The sequence below is a fragment of the Mangifera indica genome, chromosome 17 (genome assembly GCF_011075055.1).
Source record: "Mangifera indica cultivar Alphonso chromosome 17, CATAS_Mindica_2.1, whole genome shotgun sequence".
NCBI classification, from domain to species: domain Eukaryota; kingdom Viridiplantae; phylum Streptophyta; class Magnoliopsida; order Sapindales; family Anacardiaceae; genus Mangifera; species Mangifera indica.
The window spans coordinates 2,917,686-2,931,965 of record NC_058153.1 but is presented as its reverse complement, the minus strand read 5'-3'; the positions used below and the strand labels follow the sequence as shown (position 1 = coordinate 2,931,965).

General features: G+C 34.0%; 2 protein-coding genes and 1 long non-coding RNA gene across 3 annotated transcripts; 1 reads left to right on the top strand and 2 right to left on the bottom strand.

The window, feature by feature from the left end:
- Positions 1–369: 369 nt before the first annotated feature.
- Positions 370–1,512, top strand: LOC123199888. The gene is made up of 2 exons (XR_006498458.1): positions 370–1,144; positions 1,239–1,512. It is a non-coding gene; the product is annotated as an uncharacterized LOC123199888 (long non-coding RNA).
- Positions 1,513–2,014: 502 nt separating this feature from the next.
- On the bottom strand, positions 2,015–4,901 carry LOC123200511 (ras-related protein Rab7). Its single transcript, XM_044615695.1, has 7 exons — positions 4,716–4,901; positions 4,291–4,317; positions 4,007–4,106; positions 3,276–3,422; positions 3,109–3,189; positions 2,776–2,921; positions 2,015–2,316 (listed from the first exon to the last, which is right to left on the bottom strand). The coding sequence occupies exons 1-7, from the start codon at positions 4,769–4,771 to the stop codon at positions 2,247–2,249; spliced, it is 627 nt and encodes a 208-aa protein (XP_044471630.1). The 5' UTR covers positions 4,772–4,901; the 3' UTR covers positions 2,015–2,246.
- A 1,778-nt stretch (positions 4,902–6,679) lies between these two features.
- On the bottom strand, positions 6,680–11,309 carry LOC123200510 (proline-rich receptor-like protein kinase PERK1). Its single transcript, XM_044615694.1, has 8 exons — positions 10,651–11,309; positions 9,069–9,632; positions 8,700–8,786; positions 8,529–8,599; positions 8,273–8,349; positions 7,796–7,943; positions 7,470–7,631; positions 6,680–7,173 (listed from the first exon to the last, which is right to left on the bottom strand). Exons 1-8 carry the CDS (start codon positions 11,204–11,206, stop codon positions 6,871–6,873), a joined length of 1,968 nt encoding a protein of 655 aa, XP_044471629.1. The 5' UTR covers positions 11,207–11,309; the 3' UTR covers positions 6,680–6,870.
- Between the last annotated feature and the right edge of the window lie 2,971 nt (positions 11,310–14,280).

Here is a 14,280-nt window from a genome sequence, read left to right as displayed (position 1 = left end):
AATAATAGGCTTGCCCAGGCTGAAGAGGTTTCCTTGTAGAGTGCTTCTTATGCATCTGGGACCAAATGATTAGAATATGAATTGGCATGCACAATACTCTAAATTTGGAATAGAAAGCTCTGTTCTTTTGTAGAGTGTGTCTGAAACACTTCCTTTTTCAATGGCAGAGGACAATCAACAGAACAGCAAACCAGAACTTTGCCTTGGGACCTGGAAGCTGGACAGAGTTAACAGCCTGCCGTAGTAAGGGAGGCATATCCTCAATCAGGAATCCTATACTTACCACATACAGATAAATACATATTTATATAACATTAGATTAAAATTATTTATTCATATGATGACACGTATTAAATGTGTTTAAAAACAAGTAGATATCAATCAAAATTCACTTAAGTTAAATATTAATGACAATTGTATAATTTAATAAGAATAGTAGATTGAAATACAAATATTTTGAAACTTAAGAATTAGAAATATTGTCTCATCAAATTTTGGGTGGTAAATGGGATTAAATTTAAATCAAACCGATCTAAGCTGGATTTGAATAAAATTAAACTCAAATATGGCTCCTTTGAGAGGGGTCAAATTTGAGTAGTTCAATAGTTCAAACATCATAGATTCGGTACTTTTTTTTGGACTCCAGGAAGCAACATATGCCCTTTGACTGAAGCTGACAATCGGTTACCATCTCGTAGAACTGATGTAAATTTCTCTACAAATTCTTCTGTCCTGGGGAAGGATTTGATTTGTTGGAGTGACTCAACATTTGAGGTTTGGGGAACAAAAGGATACAATTTACACTTAAGGGGGAGGAATAGAGTTTTGCCGGGCTATCCTCTTATCTTATCGATTTGGGGAGAGGTATGAATTCAACTATGGACACTCCAAAATCAAGGCGTCCTCGGTACACAGATTAGTAAGGGTGATTACTTGGGCAGTAGATACTTGGGTATATTCTACAAAGGCGAGGTAAGAAACATTAATTCGGTTAGGCACATTCTTTTCTTTTCCCCATAAAAGTGAAGGTTCTCTAAAGGACAATGAGCTGATAGCTGCCTTTTCTGAACTGTGAATATGCCGCTTGATATGTCTGTACTTGTCCCTAGTCATCGACTCGTACCTCTACTAGTGGCAATTACTGGTTAGTGAACATTTTTAAGTTTCTGATATAGTTTCTCTCCTGTGACATCTGCATTGTGTTGATCGTTTGAATTTACAAATATGTTGGCTGGCAGGCCTTTTGGTGTTTTTGAGCTTCTGGAGAATCCGACAAAGGCAATGGAGGAGGAAAGGATCTGTCTCCAGTCGTTTGGTTAATCCATAGCCAAGATGGTTTTTTTTTTTTCAATAGAGCCACTTCCCGACGTTACATGTCTTTCTGAATTTTGTCTTTGGCATTATTACAAGGAAGTTTTGTATTCATACTATAGGTTTGTTGTATTCATTTTGGTTAGGATGTTTGTCATAGCACAAATTTTACAGATTAATGATAGGATTTTTGAGATTTCATACCAGGCTTGTTCCAGTTCGGAGTAAAAGCTAAGACTGGATTCGAATTGAGTTTGTTCAAATTCAAAAATAAACTTGATTCGAACAAACCTAAAACAAGTTTAATTCAAATATACTCAAGTTTGACCTCGAGTCTAAGTTAAAAATTATTCAAAATCAAACTCGAGTTTTAGTGGTATTTAGCTCGTCAAAACTTAAATAAGTTCAATTTAAGTGTACATATCAAAACAACATTATTTTTGTTATTTTTTTCTTGACTATAATATTAAACTGAGTTTAAACTCAAACCAAATTCAAACTGAACTCCACTGAAGCAAACCAAGCTTAAACAGTTTTAAAATGAGCTTGGTGAATTTGAACTCAATCCTCTTTAATCAAAACCTAACAAAAGCATACACGCAACACTATCCCTGTGTTTAAGTTGCATGGTAATATTTACTAGCATTTTCAACATTTTCTATAGTTTCTTATCTTATGTGACACATCCAAAACCAGATCAGAATTGGTTAAAATCCAACATTCACAAGTGAACAATTAGATTCCCGAGAATAAAAAGTTGAAAGCAAGGGCAAGGAAATGAAAATAGAACATTATCAATATCTCTCTGACTAAGCACTTGTATTGATACATAGGACTTGAGTAACATTCTCTCCAGACTTATTAGGGCATGACGAATCGATCAGAAATGTCCAATGTTGAGTTCCCCAATTTGAAGAAACCATCCATTAGTCCATCTAACATTCACATCCTGAAGATCTCTGTTGCTGTCCACCCCCGACAACATCAATGGTGTCCGGAAGATAACTTCATCATTTGAAACACAGGACAATTAATCAGTATTATCCCAAAATCAAATGCAAAACTTTAATTTTGAGGAGGATTTAAGTCAGGTAAATATTTTTTGAATATTCCCATGTAGTCCCAATGCTATTTCTTTTAGTTCAGAACACCATCTCTATGATCTAGAAAATCTCAGTTCAGTTTAGAAAATCTGAAAAAGATGTAGATTCACTTTGATACATTCAAAAACTTAATGGATCATGCAATTTGATTCAATATTAACATTAAGATGTGGAACCTGTAGACCAACTCAACTCAATCAAGACTTATCCCACTAACAGCAAGATGGCAAAGCAGATTATTAGAAGAGGAACAAAAATTACGGCATTCAAGATAGAAGAGCCTGGTGCAGACAGCAAGATCCATCAGCTATGAACTTATAGCAAATGAACAGATTTAAACTGAGCTTTCAAGGATACTTACATGTCTTCTTCAGGTTCATTTTTGAGAGCATTTTTTGCTATACACTGGAAAGCTGCTTCAACATTGAAACCTTCTTTGGCAGAAGTTTCAAAATAAGGAATATTTCCCTTGGAAGCACACCATGCCTTTGCCTTCTTCTCAGATACCTGAATTTGCCCATGATATATTTACCAGTTTACATTATTAAATTTTTACATTACAGAAATGAAGAAAACCAATCCTTAATGAGAAATATGTACTAAATCCGTTTTCCATTCTAATGGTGTAGAAAGCAGTGATTTGGGATGCTATATATTTCTGCACAGGAGTTTGAAGGAAGAGAATTCATCTTACCACTCGACTATTCCCACCATCAATATCTATCTTGTTCCCCAATACAACAAATGGAAAGTTCTCGGGATCAGAAGGGCTAGCCTGTATATGAAATTGAATATAGGAAAACATTCGGTAATCAAGCAATGGAACTTGGAAACTCCTCAAATGTTAAGACTGATGATTACCTGAATCAGAAACTCCTCACGCCAATTGTTGAGATTATCAAATGATTTCATGACATTTACATCATACACAAGAACACAACAGTCTGCACCACGGTAGAAAGCCACTCCAAGACTTTGAAATCTTTCCTGTCCAGCTGTATCCCAAATCTGAGAGTATGCAGTCACACACTGTCAGTCTAAAGCAGTGGATGATTCAAGATATGCTGTTCCTCAATAATTTATCAAAGAGTAAAGAAATAATAACCTTATTGACTTCCATTGAACCTTTTACTGAAAATAAAGGACAGAATTACCAATGCACAGAGGGACTCTACTTAATAAAACTTCCAAATGGTTTACGCACAAAATTTTTCCCTGTTTTGACATATTTGGTGGTTGTAGCCAGGTCATCAAAATGATATATTTAAAAATGTATAGTAATTAGACATTTAACTACAAAATAGTGTTATGCCAACCATAATGTTAATAATACAAAATTAAATCTAATTGGTTAGACCAGGATTCTCATAACAAGGTTCCCTATGTTTTATTAAATTTGCAGAATTATCACAAATAACATAGAATAGAAATAGAAATAGAAATCTAAAATAGAGTAAACTCAGGAAGAAACAACCAAGAAAGGCATGAGAAAAACTAAACAAACAAAATTATTAATGTAATTCTGTCTATGACCCCAGCCGCAGGATTATTGTTTTTTGGCACTTTAGAAGGACATTCTTAGAGAAGCTAACCTGCAAGGTGAAATGCCTATCCTCGAATTGGACTTCTTTTGTCAAGAAATCTGCCCCAATAGTTGCTTTGTACTGATTACTGAACTTGCGGTTCACATATCTAAGTGTTTAGTATTAAGGGTAATCACATTTCTAATTTACCATAATGTTAAAAACGAAACACATACATGAACATCACCTAAACTATATTAAAAAATATAATTTTTTTTTTTTTTTTTTTGCTAACCTGAAAAAATAATCATATTATATATAGAGAGAGAGAGAAATTGCAAGTTTTAGGATACTGATTCATCAAAGATGTCTTTCCAACCCTGTGAAAATCATCACAATAAAAAATTACCGATCAAAAATAAAAGTGAAAAACAACAGGAAATTCGATTAACAAATAATTTAGGAAGGAAAATCCCTTTACTTTAGACCAAAACAACAAAGAAAACCTATTCTCATTCTTTTTCTTCCTTTTTCCCTCCAGCCAAACACAAATGCAGCTAAACTAACTCCAAAACAAATTAGCTTGTACTATGACCGACGGATAAATAAAGCATCCAAATCAATTCATTGAAAACAAATAAAATAATAAATTTCATTTTTTACTCCTAGATTCTACTCGGACAGAACATGACGAAATGAGTTCATCTAATTTAGGTGAATTTAGAATTCTCTGAAACCTGCAAACAATTTTCCATTTTCTCGCAACCAAAAAACTAACCCGCTGTCACCAAGGATTATAACTTTGAGAAGCATGCGTCTACCACGAGAAGCCATTCGGATTCACAGGCGAACAAATTATCTAGAACAATTAGGTTTTGGAATTTGTAGGAGATGACGAAACAAAATTGTCCAGAGATATTTTTGGAAAAATTCAATATGCCTGACGTGTAAATGATTCTCTTTTTTATTATTATATAATGGTGATTAGAATTTAAACAAAAAAAGCAAAAAAAAATAAAACACAAGTAGATAATCATGAAAATAATAACTACCGGTCTTGTAACGGCCAGGAGAGACTAGAGAGAGAGGCAAGGAGAGAATCTTTGAACGGCCCTAATTCTATGAAGTCTGAATAACTAATTCCCACCAAAGGTTTGATGAAATGACTGATTACTATAGTTAAGTTTAAAAAAAAAATTAATTTTTCACTGATTTGCTAAATTTTTTAACAAGTTAAAATTACTAAAAAAATAAAAAAAATTATCAATCTAAATAACAGTTTACTTTCAAATTTTTGCTAAATAAATTTATACCTTAATTAATATTAATTTCAATTAAAAATAATAAAAGAAATTATTGATATAAATATAGATAAACGTATTAATGATGTATAATCATATGTTTGAAGATAAATTATATATTTTTTAAAATATTAAAGGTGTTAATAAAATTTAAAAAAAGTTTAAAGATGTTTTTTGAAATTTTTAAAAGTTAATATGCCCTTCAATATTTTCAAAATTGATAGTTACATCCCATAAATATACAATAAATAAAAGATATAAATATTATAGTATTGATATTATATTATATTTTTCAAAATATAAGAGAATATATAATAAATTTTTAAACAAAATAAAGAAAAAATTTATTTATCCTTAGTAAATTTTTAAAACCCTATAATATATCTTTATTATAATATTTTAAGAAAATTACATAAATATTTTATTACTGTTAAAATTAACAATTTGATAGATAGATAGAAAATCAAAATTTCCAAAGTCAACCAGTGAAAATTGTCATTTATCGGACGTTGGGTGGGACATAGTGATTTGGCCATTATATTAATTCCTTCGAAGATCCATAATTGCCACAAAGTTTAGGTGATAATAACAACAATACCTTTGATGGCTATAATTGCCACAAGTGACGGTCAATTTTGAAACCCACGGCCGCTTCACTTTGAATAAGTCAGACCATAAGGCGGGACAGGACCGGCGTTCCAATTAGAACGAACGTGAGTGACTGGGCAGCTACACAGCCATGCCACCGTCTAGACCTAATCCACATTCAACCCAAACACCGTGTACGAGACAACACAATCGTGCAATCAAATCCAACTTCATTTAGTGCATGACCGGGACCACCACACGCCCTAACCATCATGAATCAAACGCCGAAATCAATCCAAAGTGGACTACCAACTAGTGCTAGACCCGAACTCATCTAGACAAACTTAGAAATCGATTTCATTCTATTTAATTTAACTTAAATTTATTTAATTTAAATTTAGATTAAATTTAAATTAAAAAATTCACTTTTTCTTTAAACTTGGATGAAATTCGAGCTAAAAAAAATTTCACTCTACTTGAGTTGTAAATTAGATAAATAACTCAATTCGATTTAAACTTAATTTGTAATTTGATTTAAATTATACTAAGTAATTATTAAACGACATCGCTTTACTAACGAATCACAAATTTAAATCATAAATCTAAGGTAAATATTTAAGTCAAGAATTTAAACTATAAATTCGAATCAAACTCGAATTAAATTAAACTCAAATCGAATTATTTTTATTTGAACTAAAATTAAACTACTTTTAATTTTGACTCAACGAATGCGAACCAAACTTGAGTAGAGTTATTTTTTATTTAAACTAAATTTGAGTCAATAAATACTCAAATTTGGCTCAATTTGTATCTAACCCGAAGACAATCATGCTCCCAAATTGATTTAAACAAATTGAAGAATCAAAAAGATCTGTCCCTTGTCTTCTTTTATATAATAAACCACCAATAAATACAGGTAAGTAAAAGAAACAAATCAAAATTATACTCAAGAGAAAAAAGAATATTCTGTATGCAAAACAGCATTCTTGCAATTAAAAAGAAGGCGGCCTGACTTTACAGAAAAGAAAAATGGGACATGGGTTGCTAAGAGCTTCCACTGTAACCTTGATTGTTTTTCTTCATCTTTCCCATCTCCATTTCGCGGGTGTTTTCACCGCTTGAGCCAGAAGGGTATAATCCGTATTCGCTTGTAGGTGCACTGTACTCGCTACTGGCACCATACTCCTGGCTAGTCAATGCCATCTTCTTGAATCTTTTCAAGTCTTCATTGTATTGCGCCGTGTCATAGTCCGAACTTCCATAAGAACTGTAAATATTGCCATGTCCAGGTCTAATTCCCTCGTTCAGATCAGATAGAGACATGTCCCCTTCCAAAGCACGGACTATCTGCTAGGTTATAATTAACTATAATTAGAATTACGTTCACAAATAGTAACTATAATTACCAACTTTAGAGTGTAAGCATCTTGCTTATTTTCACATCAAAAAGGTACTTGAGCTCATTAATTGAGAAACTCTCATAAAAAACTTCCCAGTCACAACCATCTGATTATACTACTTTTTCAAGCCTTATGAAACTAGTAGGCAGGGTGCTATGAATTGGATTTCAAAATGAATGAGGGCTCAGGCATATGAATTGATCATTTAAACTGGCAGCTGATAAATAAAATTATCTCCATTACCTGGCTTGTTCTAGGCCGGCGACGTGCAGAATGACGCACACAAGCAGCAGCACAAGCAACCATCCGAGCCATCTCATTGTGGTCATAATTGTTCTGCAGCCTTGGATCAGCCAGACTGTCAAAGTTTCCATCTTCCAGAGCTCGATTAAGCAGAGGCCTTGCCTGCGATCCCAACAAAGATTTAGTTCCATGTGACATCCCAGAGTTCAAACCCATAACTTCAAGTCCATCACCAAAAAGAGGGAATATTCAACAAAGCAAAATTAAATAGTAAAATCCTGATGAATATAAATCCATCAGCATGGATGGGAAAAGTTAATACTCACCCAGTCAACCAAACTATCCTCCACGTAAGAAGGGCTTGAGTCAACAGGTCGGCGTCCGGTGATCAATTCCAAAAGCATGACACCGAAGGAAAAAATATCTGATTTCTCAGTGAGTTTTCCACTTGAAGCATATTCTGGAGCCAAGTAACTGTAGGCAGAAAACATATAAACACAAACAAATTACTAATACAAGTCCCTATTCCTGAATAAGCATATGAAACTCACAGACAGAGACTAACTGACACCTTTACTGAAAAGTAAACCAAAACTGTAGATCTAACCATTAGCAAAAGAATTGACTGACAAGGTAAATTTAAATCATGAGACCATGGGATTTAAAATGACAACATTGTAGTAGACCAACTACACTAAGACATCACCATGAACTGATGGAGCTAACTTTCCATGTCAATGTAAATTTTGCATCCAAACAAAGTACAAATACAAGGGTTAAGTGCACTGAGTTAAAGAACTTACCCAAATGTACCCATTACTCGTGTGGAGACATGAGTATTGACATCAGAAAAAAATTTTGCCAGTCCAAAATCAGCTACCTGAGAAGAAGGTTTCAGTCAGAGATGAAAGACCCACACAATAGGATATTTATAAAAAAAAAAGCACTTACAAAAATCCCAGAGTTTCTAGTAGCATGTAAATTAAGGTTGGACTTGTCTCTATGCTCATTCAGATTTTGTAATTTCAAAAAAAAAAAAACTGTTGTGCGATCAGATACCTTTGCCTCAAACTTGAAATCCAGAAGTATGTTAGCTGCCTTGATATCACGATGAATAATTTTAGGATGACCTGCAAATATGGGTAGAAATTATTAGAGGTGTAAATCTAAAATCAAATCAATCATCAAAGTATCACTTAATGAAGAGTACAGAGATTAGAGAGTTCTTACAATCTTCATGAAGATATGCCAATCCTTTGGCAGAACCTAAAGCAATTTTCAGTCTGGTAGACCAATCCATGGTAGGTCGCCCCTTTCCTGCAATTATTTTCTATCAGATCCTTGTTACCAAAAACACATACATTTGGTAACAGTATATATTTAAAGAAGCATCCAGAAACCATTAACTATATGCATTTGGTGCCCTGAGTACTTGGCATGAAAAAGACCAAACTGGTTATCACAATATAATGGAAAATGATACAATTTAAAAGCAGCAAAAAATAGTCAGAACTAATAACTAAATTAGTAACAAATTATTTACTACACAATAGAAAAACTTGAAACAGTAGTTAATACAAAAGGTTAATTCAAACTTACCATGTAAGTGAAACTCCAAAGTGTTGTTTGGAACAAACTCATAAACAAGCATTCTTTGTGATCCAGCAATACAGTATCCAACCAAGGAAACAAGATGTTTGTGGTGTACTCGGCTGATTATTTCAACTTCTGCCTGAAATTCACGTTCTCCCTGACCACTTCCAGCTTTCAGTTGCTTGATTGCCACTTCTTTTCCATTAGGTAAGACACCTCTGTGTACATACCCAAAACCACCTTGTCCAAGGAGGTTGGCATCTGAGAAGCCATCAGTTGCCCTTGACAATTCCTCATACGTAAATGTGCTCTTTGAAAAACCTAAAGAAATGCCTGGTGAAGGTGGTGGGATTGAGTTGTCAGGCCCTGAGTAATTGGAGCCAGAGCCTCCACTACTGCTCATGAAAGGTGGTGGCGGCGGCTGAGAAGAAGGAGAATGAACGGGTGAGTATGGTGGACGTGATGCAACTGGAGGTGGAGGAGAGGGTTTTGGCATCGGTGGGACAACAAGAGCAGCAGCTGGTGGGACATTATGCTGAAACTGATGCTGCCGGTCACCATAAGGGTCAACTGGCAATTATCAAAAAGAAAAAACATTAAAAAAATGATTTATACCACTCACAGAAGATAATTTCAGTAAGGAACTCTGAAAATTTTCAGTCAGGAAGTCAAATAGACAGAATCTCAAGATTTCTTCGAAGTTAAATTCATTAAAGAAAGAGGACAAATGATTTATAACCGGTCCATAATGTACTAACATTAGAGGAACTGACTTTGACAGTGTTTAGTTTTGTACATAGTTACACACAAAAGATATTAAATCGAAATCAATCAGTTATCAATTTAAAGTGATGTTATGAAAAACAATAACCAAAAGAATTTACAGCATGGTTGACTCATAATATAATATATACCAATAGTGCACACAGTTTGAGTACACAATTAGCTAGATGTGTCATCGTATTTTCGATCAATCACTCAATGATATATCATTTGTGTATTCAATTATATAGTAAAACAATGTATGCACGTAGCATTGCTCATAATATATATCACTAAAACTATGTACACATAGTTTTGACCACACAATGCATCAGAGAATTGATGGTTTGCCGCTACTTTAAATTTTATATTTTTCCACTAAGTAGATAAAGATTGTAGGTTTTTCAATAAAAATCACGGGTTGTTTTAGAAGAAATACAAGATCATCCATATGCTCTCATCTCTAAATGTCACACTTCGTAACCCCACAAAGAGCAGGATTCCGTCCATTATAGAGACCACACATGCAGCTTTTATCACCTATTTCTATAAAACTAAGCTTAAATGAAACAAATAAAAGTCAAATATATGACCGTTTCAGAGATCCATGCATCGAGACAATCGAAAGCGATTTTTTTATTCTTAACCAGAAATCAAAATACGCCAATGACAGCTCAAAACACTAAAAATCTTAACCAGAAATGAACATCACGGTAAACAAATGCTTTAAATCAATTAAAACTCGAAGCCATTTGAAGGAATTAATGAAACATTGAAACAGAAAATATCAAATTGAAATAAAAGGAACCAAAGCACAAGTACGAACCTTTAGGGGCAGGAGGTGGTGGAGGCATATAGTAACCAGCCTCATCACGTCTCCTCCTCTTCTTCTTACAGCAACAAAGAAACAACAAGCTGACCACCACAAGAATAGCCAGTCCTCCTATAGCTAACCCCACCACTAACCCCATACTTATTCCATCACCAGAAGAAGACGACGAACTAGGTGGAGGCGGTGGACTCCGAGCAGTCGGCGGTGGCGGCGTCCCCGAACTTTTCGGCGGCGGGGGTGAATTGCTACCCGAAGGACTGGACGGAGGCGGAGGCGGAGGCGATGCAGGAGTAGAGGGCGGAGTCGAGGGGGTAGAGGAGGGCGCTGGAGGTGGGGAAGCAGCGGGTGATGGTGGAGATGCGGGAGTAGCTGGCGGAGGTGCCGATGGAGTGGGAGGTGGTGGCGCAGGTGGAGTGGGAGGAGGTGCAGATGGACTAGAAGGTGTTGGCGCAGCCGGAGTGGCTGGTGGAGGTGATGTATTGGTGGTTGGGGGCGGAGAGGTCGGCGCCGGAGCTCCCGGGGTGGACCCCGGAGACGGTGAGGAGGACATTCGGCTTGTGCGTGTAAATGAAAAAAAGGAAAGGGTCTGGTTAGCTGAATTGAAAGGATTTGTGTTTGGTGTTAGTTTTGGACAAATGAATGCTATTTTCACATGGGAAAGAGAAAATTAAATTCAAAAAAAAAAAATCAAAGAAGAGGAATGATCGTCTGCTCTGCTTGTGCTGCTAGGTGGAATGTTCTGTTGAGCGGACAAAGTTTTCCAGTAGGGCCCACGATTGGCCCGCGTTTTTCGGAATTTGATTACAATACATATTTACTGCAAGTATAAAATATTATTTTAATTTAAATTATGGATTAATGTTGAGTCAAATCCTCTAAAGATGGAGGGTATGTGACGGTTTTTCAAAATTCTTTGGTCAAGTTGAGGAAAGAAGATCCATCAATATCAATCAGACATCATTCTTTACCAATTATACCCTTCTCGACTATGTTTTTCCAATCAAAACATAGATTTAGGTGCACCCTGAATATGATCTAAACTGACTTATTCTTGAAAACCCTTTTTATTTAATTTAGTTTAGTTTAAATTTATTTCATTTAAATTCAAATTAAACTCGATTTAAAAAATTTGACTCATTTTTTAAATTGACCCGAACTCAATCTAAGGGGTGTTTACTTTTGTTCAGTTAAAATTCATAATTCAAATCAATAATTTAAATTTATGACTCATTTAGACTCGAATCAATTCGAATTTAATAGTTTAAATTGGTAATTCGAATTTGTGACTCAGTTCGGTTTGAATCAAAAATTTTGAATATTATTTAGATAAAATGATATCATTTTATCAATAAACTATGAACTTAAGTCACAAATCTGAACCATACATTCAAATCATTAATTCGAGACAAACTGAACTACGAATTTGAACCATTAATTTGAACTACAAAATTAAATTAAACTCAAATCGAATCGAATTGAGTAAATTTTTATCTTTAACTGAACGATAAATTCAAATCAAATTTGAGTCAAAGTAATTTTTATTCAAACTAAGTGATATTTAAACTTAATCCAATCTGAATCTAACCCTATTTAAGTGAAGGGTATGTGTAGTTTGTAAGTTCAACTCTAAGTAAAAGGGTAAGCACAGTGGAATTTGACGTCTTTCCTAATTAATTTTAAATGCCAACTTGAATTAAAATTAGTAGACTAATGTTATGGTGACTAAATTTGAATGATTTATTAATAATATATGATTCCTCTTCTTTTAAAAAGTAACTGTTAATAAAAATATTAATTTAGAAGTGGGCCGCGCTTATTCTTGTTCTTACTCATTTTGAGTCCCCGCAAAACGGCAATAGCCATAGCTGGCGTGGCGTGTTTGTTTCCACTAAAACATTTTAAAATGCAATATCAAACTTTTCATGAGGCTTGGCTTCCTCATAACTCTTTTCTTTTCTTTTTTTTTTTTGATAAGAAAAAACCAACAATAACTCCATCTTTTTTCGACAATTTCCCACCCTAGATTTAGTGAGATGGTAAATTTTTTCCCGTCAATTTTATAAAATATAAATATTTATCTATTATTTAATTTTAAAAATATGTTTTATTAATTTAAAATTAAATTACTTATTTAATTTTTTATGACAAAAAAACCATGTGAAGTAATTTAACTAGACAAAAGCAAACGTAAAATCCCTCGTTAATTTCAACAAACATGTTATATTTATAGAGATATACAATTCTAACGATACAACTTTTTATCGATAAGCAATACATTTTTTTTAAGATTTGTGTGTATTCGAGAGTTACTCATTCACCTGAGATTGTATTATTGGAGCTATTTATTTTTATGAGCAAAAGGTATTTGTTGAAATTATTTAGAGATCTATGTATTTGGGTTTTTTGGTTTATTTTACAGGGTCTTTTTGTTATAAAAAAGGATAAAAAAATAATTTAATTTTAAGCTAATAAAATTAGGTGACAGGAGAATATTTATATATTTTTAAAGATAATAGATGGGTATTTGTCATCTCACTAAACCCCGGGTGGGACATAGTCTTTTGGCCTCAAAATAACATTAAGCTGAAAAATTTATATACATAAGAACTGTTTGACTATTTTACTGTCGTGTAATCCATAAGTTGTGCCACGTAAACTCAAGAAGAAAATAAATTGAGAATTGACTGCAAATTTAGAAATTAATAATGTGAATGTGGGTAACTTTGCGTCATTCCTAATTTTAGAGAGGGAGCGGCAATGGGGCCCATGACAAAAAATGTTCACACCACATGTCATGCCCCTTTCTTTTGATATTTTAATATGCTTTCTCATAATTAGTGGCATGACATACGCCCCTCAAATATTATCCTCCGAATCTCAATCAAACCTCCCCAATTTGTGTACTATTTAACTATATACTAATATTTTAGATATATATTAGTATGTAATTAAATAATTTTAAATTAAAAATAAAATAATATATAATTATATAATGATATATTATTTATAAATATAAATTATATACTAAAAATAGTTTTATTATTATTCTACAAACTAATAAATAAGAAAGACCTTATAATTAGCTTGTTACATTAAAGAAAACATTCGTCTAAGCCGTCCAATTACGACTAATAGTCTTATTACAAAAGAGCCATAAGCTCCTCACTCATAATATTAAAATTTGAACTTGTCTTGATGCGGTCAAATATTTAACAACTTCACGTTGTTACGTGAGATTCCAATCCGAAGTAACAATGGTCTCGCCGTGTGGAGTTAAGACACTTGACTGACTCACTGTTCTCCGGTCAGGCTCAACCTTTGCACTCAATACGGCGTGGTCAAGTGGTTAAGGTGCCAAAACAATTCTGACAATGACACCCACTTTTTGATTGGGCATGGGCCTTTGATCCATGATGATATTGGATTGGGCCTTTCAAGGCCTTATAAGGATTGCTAGTTACAGTAAAGTTTGTCCAAACGTGGGCCAGGTGAGCCACGCCAGGATCAGCCTGGCATGGCCCGACCGACCCTATGCCACCTCAAGCTGCAGGTGGAAAACCATGAACGCCAGCTGCTTCATTAGTACTTTTCTTTTTAAGAGTATGCATTGGTTTGATGTAGCTT